Source organism: Haematobia irritans, chromosome 4, assembly GCF_050003625.1.
Source record: "Haematobia irritans isolate KBUSLIRL chromosome 4, ASM5000362v1, whole genome shotgun sequence".
NCBI lineage: Eukaryota > Metazoa > Arthropoda > Insecta > Diptera > Muscidae > Haematobia > Haematobia irritans.
This window is the reverse complement of record NC_134400.1, coordinates 23,325,656-23,348,535: the sequence shown is the minus strand read 5'-3', so window position 1 is coordinate 23,348,535 and position 22,880 is coordinate 23,325,656. Positions and strand designations below refer to the sequence as shown.

At 31.8% G+C, this 22,880-nt stretch overlaps 1 protein-coding gene across 9 annotated transcripts in view; it reads right to left on the bottom strand.

Annotated features, from left to right (window-relative positions):
• Nucleotides 1-21,875, bottom strand: part of bru3 (CUGBP Elav-like family member bruno 3) — a 1,184,422-nt gene extending 1,162,547 nt beyond the window's left edge. For all 9 annotated transcript variants that reach the window (XM_075304618.1, XM_075304620.1, XM_075304622.1 and 6 more), the window contains exon 1: nucleotides 21,576-21,875. In XM_075304618.1, coding sequence (XP_075160733.1) covers nucleotides 21,576-21,635 — 60 coding nt within the window. In that variant the 5' untranslated portion in view covers nucleotides 21,636-21,875. The remainder of the gene's footprint in view (nucleotides 1-21,575) is intronic.
• Nucleotides 21,876-22,880: the final 1,005 nt, after the last annotated feature.

The following is a 22,880-nucleotide window of genomic DNA, read 5'->3' as shown; positions in this document are numbered from 1 at the left end:
AAAAAAAAACTAAAGGAAACAAAATAAAGGAGGAGGAAAAATCTCCTTCAATGTGTAAACAGCAATTATGAATTTTAAAGAATATTTAGAAGCAAGACCCTTAAGGTATAACAAGTTTTTGTTTTGTGTATGCTTGAGAATACTTAGTATCAATCTATAGAGAAAAAACAATGGAGTGAGATTCTGAAAGTAAAGTGATATACTTAGCTGCAGGCCTGATAAGGAAATTTAAAATTATTAACCATGAAAATTCGGAATTATTAAAATCTTTCAATATTAAAAATTTTTAGTTTTTTTTTTTTGGGTTTTTACTATAGGTTTGGATTCCAAGGAGAATGGATGGCAAGGAAATTACACTGTGGCTATAACCTAGTATCGAACAGGGTATTATAAGTTAGTGCATATATTTGCACCACCCAGAAGAAGACGAGATAGACACATAGTGTCCTTTGGAAATAATGCTCATGGCGGCGCTTGGTAGGTTTTTAAATGGTAGGTTTTTTAATATTTGGTAGATTGTTAAAATTCTTCATGTTTTAAGAGATTTTGCAAAATCTTCCTCTCCAACTAAAAGGTACTTTAATATTCTATTTGACTAAAATTTTTATAGAAATATTCCACAGGAATAAAATTTTGAAAAAAAAAATCAATAAGAATAAAATTTTGACATAATTTTCTATATTAGGAATAATATTTCGATAAAAATTCCTATAGGAAAAATTTTGACAAAATTTAAATAAAAACAAGTAAGGAAAGTCTAAAGTCGGGCGGGGCCGACTATATTATACCCTGCACCACTTTGTAGATCTAAATTTTCGATACCATATCATATCCGTCAAATGTGTTGGGTGCTATATATAAAGGTTTGTCCCAAATACATACATTTAAATATCACTCGATCTGGAAGAATTTGATAGACTTCTACAAATTCTATAGACTCAAAATTTAAGTCGTCTAATGCACTAGGGTGGAACATAATGTTAGTAAAAAAAATGGGAAACATTTAAATCTGAAGCAATTTTAAGGAAACTTCGCAAAAGTTTATTTATGATTTATCGCTCGATATATATGTATTAGAAGTTTAGGAAAATTAGACTCATTTGTACAACTTTTAGATTAAGCAGTGGTGATTTTACAAGGAAAATGTTGGTCGAAATCAGCAAAACATATATATGGGAGCTAAATCTAAATCTGAACCGATGTCAACCAAATTTGGCAAGCATAGCTACAATGCTAATTCTACTCCATGTGCAAAATTTCAACTAAATCGGAGTTAAAAATTGGCCTCTGTGGTCATATGAGTGTAAATCGGGCGAAAGCTATATATGGGAGATATATCTAAATCTGAACCGATTTCAACCAAATTTGGCACGCATAGCTACAATGCTAATTCTACTCCCAGTGGAAAATTTCAACTAAATCGGAGTTAAAAATTGGCCTCTGTGGTCATATGAGTGTAAATCGGGCGAAAGCTATATATGGGAGATATATCTAAATCTGAACCGATTTCAACCAAATTTGGCACGCATAGCTACAATGCTAATTCTACTCCATGTGCAAAATTTCAACTAAATCGGAGTTAAAAATTGGCCTCTGTGGTCATATGAGTGTAAATCGGGCGAAAGATATATATGGGAGCTATATCTAAATCTGAACCGATTTCAACCAAATTTGGCACGTATAGCAAAAATGCTAATTCTACTCCCTGTGCAAAATTTCAACTAAATCGGAGTTAAAAATTGGCCTCTGTGGTCATATGAATGTAAATCGGGCGAAAGCTATATATGGGAGCTATATCTAAATCTGAACCGATTTCAAGCAAATTTGGCACGCATAGCTACAATGCTAATTATACTCCCTGTGCAAAATTTCAACTAAATCGGAGTTAAAACTTGGTCTCTGTGGGCAAATGAGTGTAAATCGGGCGAAAGATATATATGGGAGCTATATCTAAATCTGAACCGATTTGGCTGATATTTTGCAAGTTTTTCGAGACTCATAAAATATTCGGATGCACGGAATTTGAGGAAGATCGGTTGATATACACGCCAATTATGCCCAGATCGGTGAAAAATATATATGGCAGCTATATCTAAATCTGAACCGATTTTTTCCAAAATCAATAGGGATCGTCTTTGAGCCGAAACAGGACCCTATACCAAATTTTAGTACGATCGGACTAAAACTGCGAGCTGTACTTTGCACACAAAAATACATCAACAGACAGACAGACAGACGGACAGACAGACAGACAGACAGACAGACAGACAGACGGACATCGCTAAATCGACTCAGAATTTAATTCTAAGACGATCGGTATACTAAACGATGGGTCTCAGACTTTTCCATCTTGGCGTTACATACAAATGCACAAACTTATTATACCCTGTACCACAGTAGTGGTGAAGGGTATAACAAGTAAGGAAAGTCTAAAGTCGGGCGGGCCGACTATATTATAACCTGCACCACTTTGTAAATCCACATTTTCGATACCATATCACATCCGTCAAATGTGTTGGGTGCTAAATATATATAAAGGTTTGTCCCAAATACATACATTTCAATATCACTCTATGTGGACAGAATTTGATAGACTTCTACAAAATCTATAGACTCAAAATTTAAGTCGGCTAATGCACTAGGGTGGAACACTATGTTACCATGGTACACACTGTTCCACAGTGTGGCGCAGTGTATAAATCTGGACCAATTTTGAGGCAACTTCGCAAAAGTGTATTTATGATGTATCGGTCGATAGATATGTATTAGAAATAAAGAAAAATTTGAGTCACTTTTACAAGTTGTCGACTTAGCAGTGGCGATTTTATAAGGAAAATGTGGGTATTTTGGTCATTTTTGCCCAAATCGGAAAAGCATATATATGAAAGCTATATAGAAATCGAAACCGATTTCAACCAAATTTGACATGCATTCTTAGTTTTTAATTCTACTCTCTGTGAAAAATTTTACGTAAATCGGACTAGAACTTGGAACTCTGTGGTCATATGATGGAAAATCGGGCGAAAGATGTATATGGGAGCTATATCTAAATCTGAACCGATTTCAATAAAATGTAGCACACTTGACTACACTACTAAAGGGTGATACGGTCAAAATTTGGTCAATATAAACTTGACGTATTTCTTTCAATTTTGAATTTAAAAAACCTGAACACCCCTAATTTTGAAGGTGTGTGTGTGTGTAGAATGTTGCTCCTATTTTGATTTTGGAATTCACTCTTCAGTTGTCAAAATGCCGTCCATGCAAGAAGTGCAGCGTATCAAAATTTTGCTCGCGCATCGCGAAAATCCGAGCTACTCGCACGCAAAGCTGGCAAAATCGCTAAAAGTTGCCAAATCAACGTTAAAAATGTAATTTGGGGAACGTTTGTCGACAGCCAGGAAGTCTGGATCGGGGGGGAATTGAAAACCGGAAGCCGCTGAGACGACAAAGAGAGTTGTCGGTAGTTTCAAGCGAAACCCTAACATCTCTCTCCGAGATGCCGCAAATAAGCTGGGTGTATCGTCTACAACCGTGCATCGAGCCAAGAAACGAGCCGGACTATCGACATACAAGAAGGTAGTGACTCCAAATCGCGATGATAAACAAAATACGACGGCCAAAGCGCGATCCCCGACGATGATGACGAAGTTTAACTGCGTGGTAATGGACGACAAAACCTACGTCAAAGCCGACTACAAGCAGCTTCCGAGACAGGAGTTTTATACGGCAAAAAGAAGGGGAAAGGTAGCAGATATTTTCAAGCACATAAAACTGTCAAAGTTCGCAAAGAAATATCTGGTTTGGCAAGCCATCTATACCTGTGGCTTGAAAAGCAGCATTTTCATAGCTTCCGGGACTGTCAACCAAGAAATTTACGTGAAAGAGTGTTTGAATAAACGTCTGCTGCCTTTCCTGAAGAAACACGGTTGTTCCGTACTGTTTTGGCTGGATTTGGCATCTTGCCATTACGGTAAAAAGGCCATGGAGTGGTACGCCGCCAACAACGTGCAGGTGGTTCCCAAAGACAAGAACCCTCCCAACACGCCAGAGCTCCGCCCAATTGAGAAATACTGGGCTATTGTCAAGCGGAACCTAAAGAAGACAAAAAAAAACTGCTAAGGACGAGCAGCAGTTCAAGGCAAACTGGCTTTCTGCGGCGAAGTAAGTGGACAAGGTGGCTGTACAAAATCTGATGGCAGGTGTCAAGCGTGAGGCCAGGCAATTCGGATTTTGAAAAGCGAAAGCATAACTGAATATTTTTCCTGAATTTTATACTAATTGAACTTGAAAAAGAAATTTAATTTGATTTTTTAAATAAACGATTTCACCGATTTACACGCGTTTTCCCTTGACCAAATTTTGACCGTATCACCCTTTAATTGTACTCCTAGTGCAAAATTTCAACCAAATTGGGCTAAAACTCTGGCTTCTGCATCCATACAAGTGCTTATCGGGCGAAAGATATATATGGGAGCTATATCTAAATCTGAACCGATTTCTTCCAAAATCAATAGGGTTCTATTCTGACCCAAAGCAGGAACTTGTACCAAATTTGAAGGCGATTGGACTTAAAATGCGACCTAGACATTGATCACAAAAATGTGTTCACAGACAGACGGAGGACGGACGACATGGCTATATCGACTCATTAGCCCACCCTGAGCATTTTTGCCAAAGACACCATGTGTCTATCTCGTCTCCTTCTGGGTGTTGCAAACATATGCACTAACTTATAATACCCTGTTCCACAGTGTGTCGCAGGGTATAATAAACCAAATTTTCTATAGAAATAAAATGTTGGTAGATTATTTTTGGCTCGAGTGGCAACCATGATTATGAACCGATATGGACCAATTTTTGTGTGATTGGAGATCGGCTATATATAACTATAGATCGATATGGAGCAATTTTGGTATATACCCACACCACATAACCTAACCTAACCTAACACCACGTTCCAAATTTAGATTAGGTTAGGTTATGTTAGGTGGCAGCCCGATGTATCAGGCTCACTTAGACTATTCAGTCCATTGTGATACCACATTGGTGAACTTCCCTCTTATCACTGAGTGCTGCCCGATTCCATGTTAAGCTCAATGACAAGGCACCTCCTTTTTATAGCCTCGTCCGAACGGCATTCCACATTGCTTAGAGAAGTTTTGAAACCCTCCGAAATGTCACCAGCATTACTGTGGTGGGATAATCCACCGCTGCAAAACCTTTTGGTGTTCGGTCGAAGCGGGAATCGAACCCACGACCTTGTGTATGCAAGGCGAGCATGCTAACCATTGCACCACGGTGGCTCCCTGTTCCAAATTTGAACCGGACCGGATAAATTTTGCTCCTCCATGAGGTTCCGGAGGTCAAATCTGGAGAACGGTTTATATGGGGGCTATAAATAGTTATGGACCGATATGGACCAATTCAGGCACGGTCGCTAGAGATCATATACTAACACCATGTTCCAAATTTTAACCGTATCGGATGAAATTTGCTTCTCTTTGAGGCTCCACAAGCCAAATCTGGAGATCAGTTTATATGGGGGCTATATATAATTGTCAACCGATGTGGACCAATTTTTGCATGTATATAAGAAACCATATACTAACACCATGCTCCACATTTGAACCGGATCGGATGAATTTTGCTCCACCAAGAGGCTCCGGAAGTCAAATCTGGAGAAGAGTTTGTATGGGGGCTATATATAATTATTGACCGATGTGGACCAATTTATGCATGGTTTTTAGAGACCATATACCAACACCATGTACGAAATTTCAACCGGATCGGATGAATTTTGCTTCTCTTTGAGTCTCCGCAAGCCAAATCTGGGGATCAGTTTATATGGGGGCTATAAATAGTTATGGACCGATATGGACCAATTCACGCATGGTTGTTAGAGACCATATACTAACACCATGTTCCAAATTTCAACCGGATCGGATGAAATTTGCTTCTCTTTGAGGCTGCGCAAGCCAAATCTGGGGATCGGTTTATATGGGGGCTATATATAATTATGAACCAATGGGTACTAATTTATGCATGGTTGTTAGAGACCATATACTTAAACCAGGTACCAAATTTCAGCCGGATCGGTTGAAATATGATTCTCTTAGAGGCTCAGCAAGCCAAATCTGAGGGTCCGTTTATATGGGGGCTATACGTAAAAGTAGTTGTTAGAGGCCATATAAATACCAACTCCATGTACCAAATTTCAGCCGGATCGGATGAAATATGATTCTCTTAGAGGCTCAGCAAGCCAAATCTGTGGGTCCGTTTATATGGAGGCTATACGTAAAAGTGGATCGATACCATCCGACCTACAGCAATAACAACTACTTGTGCCAAGTTTCAAGTCGATAGCTTGTTTCGTTCGGAAGTTAGCGTGATTTCAACAGACGGACGGACGGACGGACATGCTTAGATCGTCTCAGAAGTTCACTACGACCCAGAATATATATATACTCTATGGGGTCTTAGAGCAATATTTCGATGTGTTACAAACGGAATAACAAAGTTAATATACCCCCAGCCTATTGTGGAGGGTATAAAAAAATTTTGGAAAATTTTCCTATAGGAATAAAATTAAGACAAAATTTTCTATAGTAATAACATTTCGACAAAATTTTCTAATAGTAAAATAATATCGGGATAATTTTCTATCGAAATAATATTTTGACAAAAGTTTCCATAAAAATAAAATTTTGCAAAGATTTTCAATAGAAATAAAATATTGATTAAATTTTCTACAGACAACAAATTTTGACAAATTTTTCCATAGAAATAAAATTCTGAATAAATTTTCTATAGAAACAAAAATTTGGAAAAATTTTCCATAGAAATAAAATTAAAAAAAAAAAAATTTACCATAGACAATAAAATTTTGACAAAAGTTTCTATAGAAATAAGATTTTGACAAATTTTCTTATAGGAAAAACTATTGACAAAATTTCCTGCAGGAAAAATATTTTGACACAATTTCCTAGAGGAATAATATTTTGACAAAATTTTCTATATCAACAAGTTTTTGACAAAATGTTCTTTATGGATAAATTGTTTTTTCTATATGAATAAAATTTTCTATGATAGTAAAATTTTGGCAAAAAAAAAAATTTCTATTGAAATGAAATATTGACAAAATTTTCTATGGAAATAAAATCTTGACATAATTTTGTATAGAAATAACATTTTGACAAAATTTTGTATAGAAATAAAATGTTGACAAAATTTGCTATAGCAATAAAATTTTGAAAAAATTTTCTTTACAAATACCATTTTGACAAAAAAAATCTATAAATTTAATATCCTTAAAAAATTTCGTGTTGTGTTATACCCTAAAATTCCATTATGAGTAAGTTCTCCCTCTTTAAAGAAGCAGTAACTTTCCCTTGGCGGTGCAGGCTAAATCATTAAAATATTTAAAATTCGACACAATTACAATATAATGAATATTTATATACCCAAAAAATTGTCGCTAATGATATTCCAAAGTACGCTAAGCCCTGAAAGTGAATTTTACAGGAAACAAGTTCAAAGTTTTTTTTTTGGAATTTCTCAAAACCCGTGTAAGATAAAAATTCAGTTTTTTCGGTCTTAAAATCAAGTTTATTGTAGGTTTTTTTTTAGTATGTATAAATTCAAAATAGTGATAATAGAACATGGCTAAAAATGACTTAGACCACTTTAGACCGAACAAAGCTATTTTTGGATTGGAATTTTTTAAAACTTTAGTCACAGGCTAGTATTAGAAGTGGTCCATTAAATTCGAACTTTTGACACGATGCAATTCACATCAATCCGAATAAAAAACAACGAACTCCATCAAAACATACTAAGTCGACTTAGCGTACTCTGGAAGGAGGACATCAATATGATATTGCATATACTGCAATATTACCTAAGGCGTGATCCAAGTTCAGTGTTTTGGATATGAATTAAGAAATGTTGTGATATTGTGCCATATAAATAATTTTTATAATTTTTTATGATTTTTAATTTTCAAAAATTCGCATTTTTCTAGAATAGATTTAATAGTTTTGACGACAAAATTTGAATAATTCGAATCTAACTGAAAGGTTCCAAAGTGAACATGGGGTTTGATAGCTCCATACGGAGGTGATGCCCTCCTAATCATTGTTTGTATTTCCGATATTTTCATAAGCGATTTGTCGTTATATTTGTTTTAATTGTTTGGGATCATGCAAAGACCTTTTAATAATACCCAAATAATTTGTCAGCAAACAAACTGACAAAACAGAAAACAAAAACTAAATTAATATCACCGGTAAAATTCTTCTATTTAATTTTTTTTATGGAACTTTAAATCGCTCATACTCAATCAAAGAGACATTAGCAATCATGTGAAACTTCTCCATAGACCATAGACAAAATGACCATGACTGAGTGAAAACTGGACTAATGGATCTGATAAAGCTCATGATTTATTTCCATTTCGAAAATAAAAATGCCCCTACAATTCGAGTTAAAGTTAAAAAAAGCATGAAAATGTTCTTTCTACTCTCTATCCGATTGAGTTTTCCCGAAGGGAGAGTGGGGGGTAGAGGGACTGTGATGTCTTTCATTTCAAACAACCCACAAACAATCAATCATCAATCACAGATTTTTAACTTGGCAATGGCATAGAGATACAACAATGTCTAATGGGTGGGTATTTACGATGCTACGGGTACATAATTCCCTAATGTAAAGTGGAAGGACTTTAAACCCCCTGGGCTTCCTTTGGTGCAAATAAATCATCAAGTGAATAAGGCTGAAAGATTTCATTTCAAGGAAGTCAAATTACAAATGGAATTGAGGATATTATCGAAAGCAAACTTCACATCAATTAGACAATGAAATAAGCGGCTTCGAGAATTTTGGGTAGTTTTTTGTTTTCTTCAAGAAATTTTAAAATTGATTTTAATTTTTATAGGCATAATAAAGGGCTTCCCAATGTTAGCGGTGTTATTTGTGGTATTCAAAGAAGACCAGAAGACCCAGATTTGGCTTGCGGAGCCTATAAGAGTGGGAGCCACCGTGTTGCAATGGTTAGCATACCCGCCTTGCATACACAAGGTCGTGGGTTCGATTCCTGCTTCGACCGAACATCAAAAAGTTTTTCAGCGGTGGATTATCCCACCTCAGTAATGCTGGAGACATTTCTGCGGGTTTCAAAGCTTCTCTAAGTGGTTTCACTGAAATGTGGAACGCCGTTCGGACTTGGCTATAAAAAGGAGGTCCCTTTTCATTGAGCTTAACATGGAATCGGGCAGCACTCAGTGATAAGAGAGAAGTTCACTAATGTGGTATCACAATGGACTGAATAGTCTAAGTGAGCCTGATACATCGGGCTGCCACCTAACCTAACCTAACCTTGGCCAACATTTTATTTCTTTAGAAAATTTTGTCAAAATTCTATTTCTGTGGAAAATTTTGTCAAAATTTTATTTCTATATAAAATTTTCTCTAAATTTTATTTCTATAGAAACTTTTTTTCAAAATTTTATTTGTAGTGTAAATTTGTCCAAACTTTATTTCTATAGAAAATTTGGCCAACATTTTATTTCTTTAGAAAATTTTGTCAAAATTCTATTTCTGTGGAAAATTTTGTCAAAATTTTATTTCTATAGAAAATTTTCTCCAAATTTTATTTCTATATAAAATTTTCTCTAAATTTTATTTCTATAGAAAATTTTCTCTAAATTTTATTTCTATAGAAAATTTGGTAAAAACTCTATTTTTATAGATTTTTTTTTTTTCAAAATTTTATTTCTATAGAAAATTTTGTCAAAATTTTATTTCTGTGGAAAATTTTGTCAAAATTTTATTTCTATAGAAAATTTTCTCTAAATTTTATTTCCATAGAAACATTTTTTTAAAATTTTATTTGTAGTGTAAATTTGTCCAAACTTTATTTCTATAGAAAATTTGGCCAACATTTGGGAGCCACCGTGGTGCAATGGTTAGCATGCCCGCCTTGCATACACAAGGTCGTGGGTTCGATTCCTGCTACGACCGAACACCAAAAAGTTTTTCAGCGGTGGATTATCCCACCTCAATAATGATGGTGACATTTCTGAGGGTTTCAAAGCTTCTCTAAGTGGTTTCACTGCAATGTGGAACGCCGTTCGGACTCGGCTATAAAAAGGAGGTCCCTTGTCATTGAGCTTAACATGGAATCGGGCAGCACTCAGTGATAAGAGAGAAGTTCACGAATGTGGTATCACAATGGACTGAATAGTCTAAGTGAGCCTGATACATCGGGCTGCCACCTAACCTAACCTAACCTTGGCCAACATTTTATTTCTTTAGAAAATTTTGTCAAAATTCTATTTCTGTGGAAAATTTTGTCAAAATTGTATTTCTATATAAAATGTTCTCTAAATTTTTTTTCTATAGAAACATTTTTTCAAAATTTTATTTGTAGTGTAAATTTGTCCAAACTTTATTTCTATAGAAAATTTGGCCAATATTTTATTTCTTTAGAAAATTTTGTCAAAATTCTATTTCTGTGGAAAATTTTGTCAAAATTTTATTTCTATAGAAAAAATTGTCAACATTTTATTTCTATAGAACATTTTCTCTAAATTTTATTTCTATAGAAAATTTTCTCTAAATTTTATTTCTATAGAAAATTTGGTAAAAACTTTATTTTTATAGATTTTTTTTTCAAAATTTTATTTCTATAGAAAATTTTGTCAAAATTTTATTTCTGTGGAAAATTTTGTCAAAATTTTATTTCTTTAGAAAATTTTCTCTAAATTTTATTTCAAAAGAAATTTTTTTTTTTAAATTTTATTTCTAGTGTAAATTTGTCCAAACTTTATTTCTATAGAAAATTTGGCCAACATTTTATTTCTTTAGAAAATTTTGTCAAAATTCTATTTCTGTTGAAAATTTTGTCATAATTTTATTTCTATATAAAATTTTTTCTAAATTTTATTTCTATAGATAATTTGGTAAAAACTTTATTTTTGTAGATTTTTTTTTCGAAATTTTATTTCTATAGAAAATTTTGTCAAAATTTTATTTCTGTGGAAAATTTTGTCAAAATTTTATTTCTGTGGAAAATTTTGTCAAAATTTTATTTCTGTGGAAAATTTTGTCAAAATTTTATTTCTGTGGAAAATTTTGTCAAAATTTTATTTCTATATAAAATTTTCTCTAAATTTTATTTCTATAGAAACATTTTTTCAAAATTTTATTTGCAGTGTAAATTTGTCCAAACTTTATTTCTATAGAAAATTTGGCCAACATTTTATTTCTTAAGAAAATTTTGTCAAAATTCTATTTCTGTGGAAAATGTTGTCAAAATTTTATTTCTATAGAAAATTTTCTCTAAATTTTATTTCTATAGAATTTTTTTTTCAAAATTTTATTCGTATTTTAAATTTTGTCCAAACTTTTCCAAATTTTATTTCTATAGAAAACTTTGTCAAAATTTTATTTCTATAGAAAATTTTGTAAGAATTTTATATCTGTAGAAAACTTTGTTAAAATTTTATTTCTAGAAAAAATTTTGTCAAAATTTTATTTTTATTGAAAATTTTGTAAAAATTTTATTTCAAATCGAAAATTTTGTAAAAATTTAATTTCTATTTGTAGAGTTTGTAAGGCTTGAGGTCATGTTGTAATAAAACAAAATAAAATCTTAGTTTTTTATAGTGTTTTATTTTTAGTTCTTTCCAATATTTCGAACACCATCGTTGTCCGTCCTCAGGGAAATTAAATTTTTTAATAAGACAATGTGACTTGCTCGGCACTGCGTTTGAGTTTACACTAGTGTCCTCAAGCCTTACAAACTCTACAAATAATTATACTAAAAGGTCAACCATATAACTACTACAAGAATTTTATTTATATTGAAAATTTTGTCAAAATTTTATATCTATAGAAAACTTTGTTAACATTTTATTTCTATAGAAAATTTTGTCAAAATTTTATCCCTATAGAAATGTGGTCAACACTTTATTTCTTTAGAAAATTTTGTCAAAATTTTATTTCTATGGAAAATTTTGTCAAAATTTTATTTCTATTGAAAATTTTGACTAAATCTTATTTCTATAGAAAATTTTGTCAAAATTTCATATCTATAGAAAATTTTGTCAAAATTTTAATTCTATAGAAATTTTTTTCCAAATTTTGTTTCTATTGAAAATTTTGTCAAAATTTTATTTCTATTGAAAATTTTGTCAACATTTTATTTCTATTGAAAATTTTATCAAAATTTTATTTCTATAGAAAATTTTGTCAAAATTTTAGATCTATAGAAAATTTTGTCAAAATTTTATTTCTATTGGAAATTTTATCAAAATTTTATTTCTATTGAAAATTTTATCAAACTTTCATTTCTATAGAAAAACTTGTCAAACTCTTATAGCTGTAGAAAATTTTCTTAAAATTTTATTTCTATAGAAATTTTTTTTCCAAATTTAGTTTCTATAGAAAATTTTGTCAAAATTGTATGGTCTTCTAAATCTGAATTATTTTTTATTGATTATGATATTTCATTTATAATCAATTGATTTGCTAAAATTTTTCTCAGGTAATTAATCTTTATTTGATAAAATCGTAAATGATTGATAGATAAAAATGGCAGAGCAGTTTTTTGTAGTTAAGAGATTTGTGTGTTTTCTTGTATTCTTTTTTTTTATTTTTTACAAAATCACGAATTCAATCAAATTACATGACTTGGCCTCAATGACATGACTTTAAAATGTCATATGGCCATTATTATCTAAATCAAAAAGAATACAATAACAACCATTTGTTGTTATTGCAATCTTAGGGCTGTGTGTGTATGTGTGTGTAAGAGACACGTATGTCTGGGATAAGCCTTAATATATGCTTTAATTTGCTCGTTATAAAACACATCTTGATTATTTTGTTGTTGTTTTTTTTTTTGTTCTCATTTTTGATGTTGTTGCTTCACTTTTTGTGATTGTTGGATATCTTCTGTTTGGGTCTTTTGTGTGAGGTTATGCCATAAGTCTCCTGTTATACGGAGTGTGTGTTTGTGTGCTTTAGTAGGCCGCAAATTGTCTTGTCATCCAAAATAAAAATGATTAATTACATTGTCCTTTTTCATACCCTCATTTTTTGTGAATCTTCCTTTCGTCCTTATGCCTTGATCGCCCTGTAACACCCATTTGCTGAAATTTTTATATACAAAGAAATTTCTTCTGTATTGTGCCCAGCCAATAACCTTGGCTAAGTGAGAATAAAGTCTGGGTGGCGTTTTTTTTTTTGTTTGGTTTATAACTTGGTCTATATTTCCAAAGGGCAAAACCAGAAAAACCAAACTATACCCGGTAGACAAACTCATAAAAATCTAATATACCGCTCGTCTACGACAACAAAATAACAGCAACAAAAGAAATTCATCTTTTTTCCCGCTCGCTTTTAGGCCATGTAAACAGTGCAAAAAAAATTCACAGTTCAGGGTAGGGAGAAGTCTATAAAGATGTCTACATGTCCGGTCATGTGGGTGCTACCAACGCCACCCCCACCCCCTCCAGAAATCCCAATTTCGTCTGGATGAACTCATACAAAGAGTGAATGTAGGAGACAAAAGTCACATATTATGTTGTCATTACGTGACTACAAACTCAAGATTTATTATTGGGATTTTTTTTGCCAGGGTTCATTTCATTGCCTTTTCTGTTTCTGTTTCTGTTTTTGTTGTTGTTGTTTTTTTTTTTGTTTGGAGCCTTTGGTGCGGTTTACGCATTTTTACTTTTTTGGGGTTATATGAGACATTAAGGACCAAATGTAAAGGAGTGTAAGAAATTTAATCTACTCATATGATTATATAGTGGGTAAACTTTATAAAAATTAAGAGAAAATTTAAACTAAAAATACTGTAAACATCGTTATAGATAATATGGAAGATTATGTTATCGAAATTTAAGGACAATTTTTATACCCTCCTCCATAGGAGAGTGTATACAAACTTTCTAATTCCGTTTATAATTGCTCGAAATATTGGCCACACACTACATTAAGTATTTATTCTGGGTCGTAGTGAAATTTTAAGTCGATCGATCGATGTCTGTCCGTCTTTTAAAACTTGGCACAAGTACCTGTTATTGATATAGGCCGGATGGTATGCAAATTGTTATATCGGCTCACAATATAAACCGAATACCAGATTTGACTTACGGAGCCTCTTGGATTTGCAAATTTCATCCAACACGGTTGATATTTGGTACGCGATACAACAACCGTGCAACAATTGGCAAAATTGTTTGAATGCGGCTTTTGAAATCTTCGAACGTGGGTCATCGACTTTTGTTTCTTTTGTATTAAATATATATATATATATATATATATATATATATATATATTATATATATATATATATATATATATATATATATATATATATATATATATATATATATATATAATATAATATATATATATATATATATATATATATATATATATATATATATATATATATATATATATATATATATATATATATATATATATATATATATATATATATATATATATATATATATATATATATATATATATATATATATAAAACATTTACAATTAACAATTAATTTAAAAATTTTATATTTCAATTCTAATTTTGTAGACATTAGTTTAAATTTTCACTTCGTATTAATTTTTTTAATGGAACCAATCATAACATTGATTGAATTTTGCTATCAAAATTAATAGAAAGTTTTAATTGAATCAATAAATAAATTAACTGTACTCGTCGAAAAATCAATTAAATTCTTAATAAAGTCTACAATTTGCACCACGACCCGGATTTAATATACTTTACGGGCTCTGAGACCAGTATTAAATTAAATGTTTTATTTATGACAGATACCGTCATTTTCGTAATATATGCAATTTCAATTAGAAAACAAGTATATACGGCCATAAGTTCGGCCAGGCTGAATCTTATGTACCTTCCACCATGGATTGCGTAGGAACTTCTACTAAAGACTGTCATCCACAAAATGTTGACACTATTTTCTATAGAAATAAAATATTGACAACATTTTCTATAGAATATAAATTTAGCAAAAATTTCTATAGAAGTAAAATTTAGCAAAATTTTCTATAGAAATAAAATTATGACTAAATTTTCTACAGAAATAAAATTTTGACAAATTTTTGTATAGAAATAAAATTTTAACAAAATTTTCTATAGAAATAAAATTGTGACAACATTTTCTATAGAAATAAAATTTTGACAAAATTTTCTATAGAAATAAAATTTTAACAAAATTTTTTATAGAAATAAAATCTTGACAAAATTTTCTATAGAAATACAATTTTAACAAAATTTTCTATAGAAATAAAATTTAGACAAAATTTTCTATAGAAATAAAATTTTGACAAAATTTTCAATAGAAATAAAATTTTGACAAAATTTTCTACAGAAATAAAATTTTGACAAAATTTTCTATAGAAATAAAATTTTTACAAAATTTTCTACAGAACTAAAATTTTGACAAAATTTTCTATAGAAATAAAATTGTGACATTTTCTTTAGAAATAATATTTTGACAAAATTTTCTATAGAAATAAAATTTTGACAAAATTTTCTTTAGAAATAAAATTTTTATACAATTTTCTATAGAAATAAAATTTTGACAAAATTTTCTATGGAAATAAAATTGTGACAACATTTTCTTTAGAAATAAAATTTTGACTAAATTTTCTTTAGAAATAAAATTTTGACAAAATTTTTTATAGAAACAAAATTTTGACAAAATTTTCTATAGAAATAAAATTTTCCACAGAAATAATATTTTGACAAAATTTTCTACAGAAATAAAATTTTGACAAAATTTTCTATAGAAATAAAATTTTGACAAAATTTTCTATAGTAATAAAATTTAAAAAAAAAAAATCTATAAAAATAAAATTGTGACAAAATTTTCTATAGAAACAAAATTTTGACAAAATTTTCTATAGAAATAAAATTGTGACACCATTTTCTTTAGAAATAAAATTTTGACAACATTTTCTATAGAAATAAAATTTTGACAAAATTTTCTATAAGAATAAAATTGTGACAACACTTTCTATAGAAATAAAATTTTGACTAAATTTTCTTTAGAAATAAAATTTTCACACAATTTTCTATAGAAATAAAATTTTTACACAATTTTCTTTAGAAATAAAATTTTGACAAAAGTTTCTATAGACATACAATTTTGACAAAATTTTCTGTAGAAATAAAATTTTGACAAAATTTGCGTAAGAAATAAAATTTTGACAAAATTTTCGTAAGAAATAAAATTTTGACAAAATTTTCTATAGAAAAAAATTTTTGACAAATTTTTCTATAGAAATAAAATGTTGACAAATTTTCTTTAGAAATAAAATTTTGACAAAATTTTCTATATAAATAAAATTTTGGTAGATTATTTTAGGCTCGAGTGGCAACCATGATTATGAACCGATATGGACCAATTTTTGTGTGATTGTGGATGGGCTATATATAACTGTAGACCGATATGGACCGATTTTTGTATGGTTCTTAGCGCCTATATACATACTAACACCACGTTCCAAATTTCAACCGGATCGGATGAATTTTGCTCTTCCAAGAGGCTCCGGAGTGCAACTCTGGGGATCGATTTATATGGGGGCTATATATAATAATGGACCGATATGGACCAATGTTTGCATGGTTCTTAGATACCATATACTAACACCACGTACCAAATTTCAACCGGATCGGATGAATTTTGCTCCTCCAAGAGGCTCCGGAAGACAAATCTGGGGATAGGGTTTATATGGGGGCTATATATAATTATGGACCGCTATGGACCAAATTTGGCATGGTTATTCGCGGCCACATACTAACACCACGTTCCAAATTTCAACCGGATCGGATGAATTTTGCTCTTCCAAGAGGCTCCGGAGTGCAACTCTGGGGATCGATTTATATGGGGGTTATATTTAATTATGAACCGAAATGGACTAATTTTGGATTAGTTTTTGAAGACCATATACTAATACCATGTACCAAATTTCAGGCGGATCGGATGAGATTTACTTCTCTTAGAGGCTCCGCAAGCCAAATCTGGTTGTCCGTTTAGATGGGGGTTATACGTAAAAGTGAACCGATATGGCCCATTTGCAATACCCACCGACCTACGTCAATAACAACTACTTGTGCAAAGTTTCAAGTCGATAGCTTGTTTCGTTCGTAAGTTAACGTGAGTTCAACAGACGGACGGAAGGACGGGCGTGGCTTGATCGACTCAGAATTTCACCACGACCCAGAATATATATACTTTATGGGGTCTTAGAGCAATGTTTCGATGTGTTACAAACGGAATGACAAAGTTAATAAATAAATGAATGTGAACCACACCTAAACGCCAAGTTTTTTTTCGAATTTTATGTGACATTTCTCTATTTCAGACTTACTCAATTTGAACCATGGACGTCGTGAATGGGCAGAATGGTTCCAAGAAATGGCAACAGGACGATGATCAATTTTCGAAGAAAATCATCTTCAGTGATGAGGCACATTTTCACCTCAGTGGATTCGTCAATAAACTGAATTGCCGCATTTGGGCGAATGAGAATCCAAGAGTGATTGTCGAAAAAACAATGCACCCACAAAGAGTGACTGATTGGTGCGGTTTATGGGCTGGGCCGTATTTTTGCCACAATGAGGCCGGTCAGGCAGTTACTGTGATTGGTGTTCGCTATGGTGAGATGATAACGAACTTTTTATGGCCCGAATTAGAAGATATGGATGTGGACGATATGTGGTTTCAGCAGGACGGTGCCACTTGCCACACAGCTAACGAAACAATGGCTCTTTTGCGCAAAAAATTCAATGGCCGTGTTATTTCACGTAATGGCGATGTCAATTGGCCGCCAAGATCATGTGATTTGACATCGTTGGACTTTTTTCTTTGGGGTAGTTTGAAAGAAAAGGTGTACGTCGATAAGCCGGCAACAATTCAAGAGCTAAAGGATGAGATAATTCGGCACATTAACGGCATAGAACCTCCATTATGCCTCAGCGTCATCGAAAATTTGGACCATCGGATGAAGGTGTGCCACCGAAGTCGCGGCGCCTATTTGGCCGATATTTGGTTCCATACATAATTGAGTAATACCAATATATCATAATAAAATAAAATTACAATAATTTCCTAAATAGTTTGTGTTTTATTCAAAATCAACATCGGCTCTTGAAATTTTAACCACCCTTTATATACCCCATCCTATGGTGGAGGGTATAATTAATTGGATCAACTAATTTCGTTATTGAATTAGATAACAATGAGTTTATATGTGACTTAATTATTATTTTTTTGGGCACCACTATGATTCGAATAATGAAGTCATCTTCGGTATGGAAGGCCATTGTTAGAGGCTTTTAGAAAATAATGTTTTTATACCCTGCACCACATTGTGGAACAGGGTATTATAAGTTAGTGCATATGTTTGCAACACCCAGAAGGAGACGAGATAGACACATGGTGTCTTTGGCAAAAATGCTCAGGGTGGGCTCCTGAGTCGATATAGCCATGTCCGTCTGTCCGTCTCTCCGTGAACACATTTTTGGAATCAAAGTCTAGGTCGCAGTTTTAGTCCAATCGACTTAAAATTTGGCACAAGTATGTGTTTTGGCTCAGAATAGATACCTATTGATTTTGGATGAAATCGGTTCAGATTTAGTTATAGCTCCCATATATATATTTCGCCCGATATGGACTTATATGGCCCCAGAAGCCAGAGTTTTAGCCTAATTTGCTTAAAATTTTGCACAAGAAGAACAATTAGTACTATAGTCAAGTGTGCCAAATTTTATTGAAATCGGTTCAGATTTAGATATAGCTCCCATATATATCCTTCGCCCGATATGGACTAATACGGTCCCAGAAGCCAGAGTTTTACCGCAATTTGGTTGAAATTTTGCACAGGGAGTAGAATTAGCATTGTAGCTATGCGTGCCAAATTTGGTTGAAATCGGTTCAGATTTAGATATACCTCCCATATATAGCTTTCGGCCGATTTACACTCATATGACCACAGAGGCCAATTTTTAACTCCGATTTGGTTGAAATTTTGCACAAGGAGTAGGATTAGCATTGTAGCTATGCGTGCCAAATTTGGTTGAAATCGGTTCAGATTTAGATATAGCTCCAATATATAGCTTTCGGCCGATTTACACTCATATGACCACAGAGGCCAATTTTTAACTCCGATGTAGTTGAAATTTTGCACAGGGAGTAGGATTAGCATTATAGCTATGCGGGCCAAATTTGGTTGAAATCGGTTCAGATTTAGATATAGCTCCAATATATAGCTTTCGGCCGATTTACACTCATATGACCACAGAGGCCAATTTTTAACTCCGATGTAGTTGAAATTTTGCACAGGGAGTAGAATTAGCATTGTTGCTATGCGTGCCAAATTTGGTTGAAATCGGTTCAGATTTAGATATATCTCCCATATATAGCTTTCGCCCGATTAACACTCATATGACCACAGAGGCCAATTTTAACTCCGATTTGGTTGAAATTTTGCACAGAGAGTAGAATTAGCATTGTAGCTATGCGTGCCAAATTTGGTTGAAATCGGTTCAGATTTAGATATATCTCCCATATATAGCTTTCGGCCGATTTACACTCATATGACCACAGAGGCCAATTTTTAACTCCGATTTAGTTGAAATTTTGCACAGGGAGTAGAATTAGCATTGTTGCTATGCGTGCCAAATTTGGTTGAAATCGGTTCAGATTTAGATATATCTCCCATATATAGCTTTCGCCCGATTAACACTCATATGACCACAGAGGCCAATTTTTAACTCCGATGTAGTTGAAATTTTGCACAGGGAGTAGAATTAGCATTGTTGCTATGCGTGCCAAATTTGGTTGAAATCGGTTCAGATTTAGATATATCTCCCATATATAGCTTTCGGCCGATTTACACTCATATGACCACAGAGGCCAATTTTTAACTCCGATTTAGTTGAAATTTTGCACAGGGAGTAGAATTAGCATTGTTGCTATGCGTGCCAAATTTGGTTGAAATCGGTTCAGATTTAGATATATCTCCCATATATAGCTTTCGCCCGATTAACACTCATATGACCACAGAGGCCAATTTTTAACACCGATTTAGTTGAAATTTTGCACAGGGAGTAGAATTAGCATTGTTGCTATGCGTGCCAAATTTGGTTGAAATCGGTTCAGATTTAGATATAGCTCCCATATATAGCTTTCGCCCGATTAACACTCATATGACCACAGAGGCCAATTTTTAACACCGATTTAGTTGAAATTTTGCACAGGGAGTAGAATTAGCATTGTTGCTATGCGTGCCAAATTTGGTTGAAATCGGTTCAGATTTAGATATAGCTCCCATATATATGTTTTTCTGATTTCGACAAAAATGATCAAAATACCAACATTTTCCTTGTAAAATCGCCACTGCTTAGTCGAAAAGCTGTAAAAATGACTCTAATTTTCCTAAACTTCTATTACATATATATTGAGCGATAAATCATAAATAAATTTTTGCGAAGTTTCCTTAAAGTTGCTTCAGATTTAAATGTCTCCCATTATAGATTTTGTAAAAGTCTATCAAATTCTGTCCAGATCGAGTGATATTTAAATGTATGTATGTGAGACAAACCTTTATATATAGCCCCCAACACATTTGACGGATGTGATATGGTATCGAAAATTTAGATCTACAAAGTGGTGCAGGGTATAATATAGTCGGCCCCGCCCGACATTAGACTTTCCTTACTTGTTTTCAATTGGTTTCAAAAGATTGAACATCGTAGGGTCAAATACAGGGATTTAAAGGATATTCTGTTATAACTTCAAATGAAACCCTTTTCAAATCAAATGAATTTTTTTGTCATTTTGTTTTTTGGTTTCAAATGAAAATTTATATCAAATCAATCAAGTCTCTTAAATCAAACGAATTCATTCTAACTAATGAATGAGTTTATAATTAGCCTAAAAATTAATAAAAATATAATTTTTGTTCAAAATTTCGTTGCAAAATTATGGGTTACTCTCTTATGCGATAGGGAAAGTGGCTCCCCATTTTTGAAAACTTACCACAAAAAATTATACTTTTTGGAAAATTTTCATTTAATTTCAATTTTCCAAAATTTGACTGGCAAAAAGGTTTCATTTGATTTGAAATATAAAGTTTTTCTTGCTCTTTTTAAAGAAATTGTTGAACAAGATTTTATTTAATATATAGATCACTATTTTGTTAAAATATTTTTTTTTTTTTTTTAATATTTTTTGTGGACTTTATTGTCGTTGTTGTTTTTTTTTTCTACCCCTATTAGTATGAAATGGCTCATATGAATTTATATTCTGCTATCATGACAACCGATGCCGGTATAATGTCTAGAGTTATATGGGCATCAAGAAGCAGAACCCACAAAATAAAAACAAAAATCTTTTAGATTGCCACAAAAAAAAAAAATTAAAATAAAAAAAAAATGTAAAAGAAATGATGAAATGAGGATTGGGCTAACAAAACAAAAACAAAAACAAAAACTGAATTTGGCTAAGTGTGGGTATACTCACATTAACTTGTTGAGCAAACTCAACCTTCGGCTGGCCGACCAATTCAATAATATGAACCATATGGAATGATTTGTTGATTAAACGTTTAGCAAAGTTTTTAACACTTTAATTGCAGGAACTCTTTACAATAAATGTTGTTGTTGTTGTTTTTATGGATTTTTATGTAAATTATCGTTTTTGGACGAATTAACGATTTTTCAACGAGTTTTTTTAACAGATTTTCGAAGTTTGACTATTTGTTTGTATATGTTAATTATTTTTTTCACGTTTTCAAAGATTTATGATTTTCGCTTAAATTTATATATAATTTATTTAGAATATTTGCTGTTTGTATTTTTTAATTTTTTTCTTTTCTTTTATTTAATTTAAATTTAATATTTTTTTTTATAATTTTTGTTGACAATTGAATTCCAATTTTTTCACTTGATTTTTGATAAGCTTTGATTTTCGTTAGATGGAGTTTATTTTATTCTACTTTGTTTTATATTTTCTTTAGTTTTTCCTATTTAAAGAAATATTTTTCGAATTTCTTTTGAAATTGTTTATTTTTTCAAATCGTCTGTTTAGATATTTTTTGTTTTATTGTTGTTGTTGGTTCCAATTTTGTTTTTCCTATTGTTTGTTTATGTTGATTTGTATTGATATCTGGTATTTGTATTATGTATTTAGATTTTTATACCTCAAGATTTAAATGTTAATTCACTTTTGGTTGTTCGATAGATTTATCAAGAGATGAATTAAATAAAACAACACTGCAACATTAGAAGAAAATTAAAGAAAATGAAACTCGATTTTATTTTTTTTTTTTGAGGTGAAAATTGATTTATACATAAATTGTTTAATTAATGAATATTTATAATATGTTTGAACAATATTGTATTGAATTTGAAATATTTATGTGTAATTAGTGTCTGGGCAAAACTTGTAGAATTTTCTGTGGGGGGAATCGGAAAACCCATTATGTAAAGGCAAAAGTCGAGTAGTGACGAAAATTCTAAACTAATTGTACTCAAGCAAAAAAAAAAACAAACAAGTATATACGGCCGTAAGTTCGGCCAGGCCGAAGCTTATGTACCCTCCACCATGGATCCACTGTCATCCACGATCGAATTACTTGGGTTGCGGTAACACTTACCAATGGCAAGGTATCTTAAAACTTCCTAACACCGTCTTCTAAATTACAAGGTAATCAATAAACTAAAAAAGGCCGATTAAATACGTATGTAATTAAGTTTGACAAAATGTTGTAAAGAAATAAAATTTTGATAAAAGTTTCTATAGAAAGAAAATTTTTACAAAATAAAA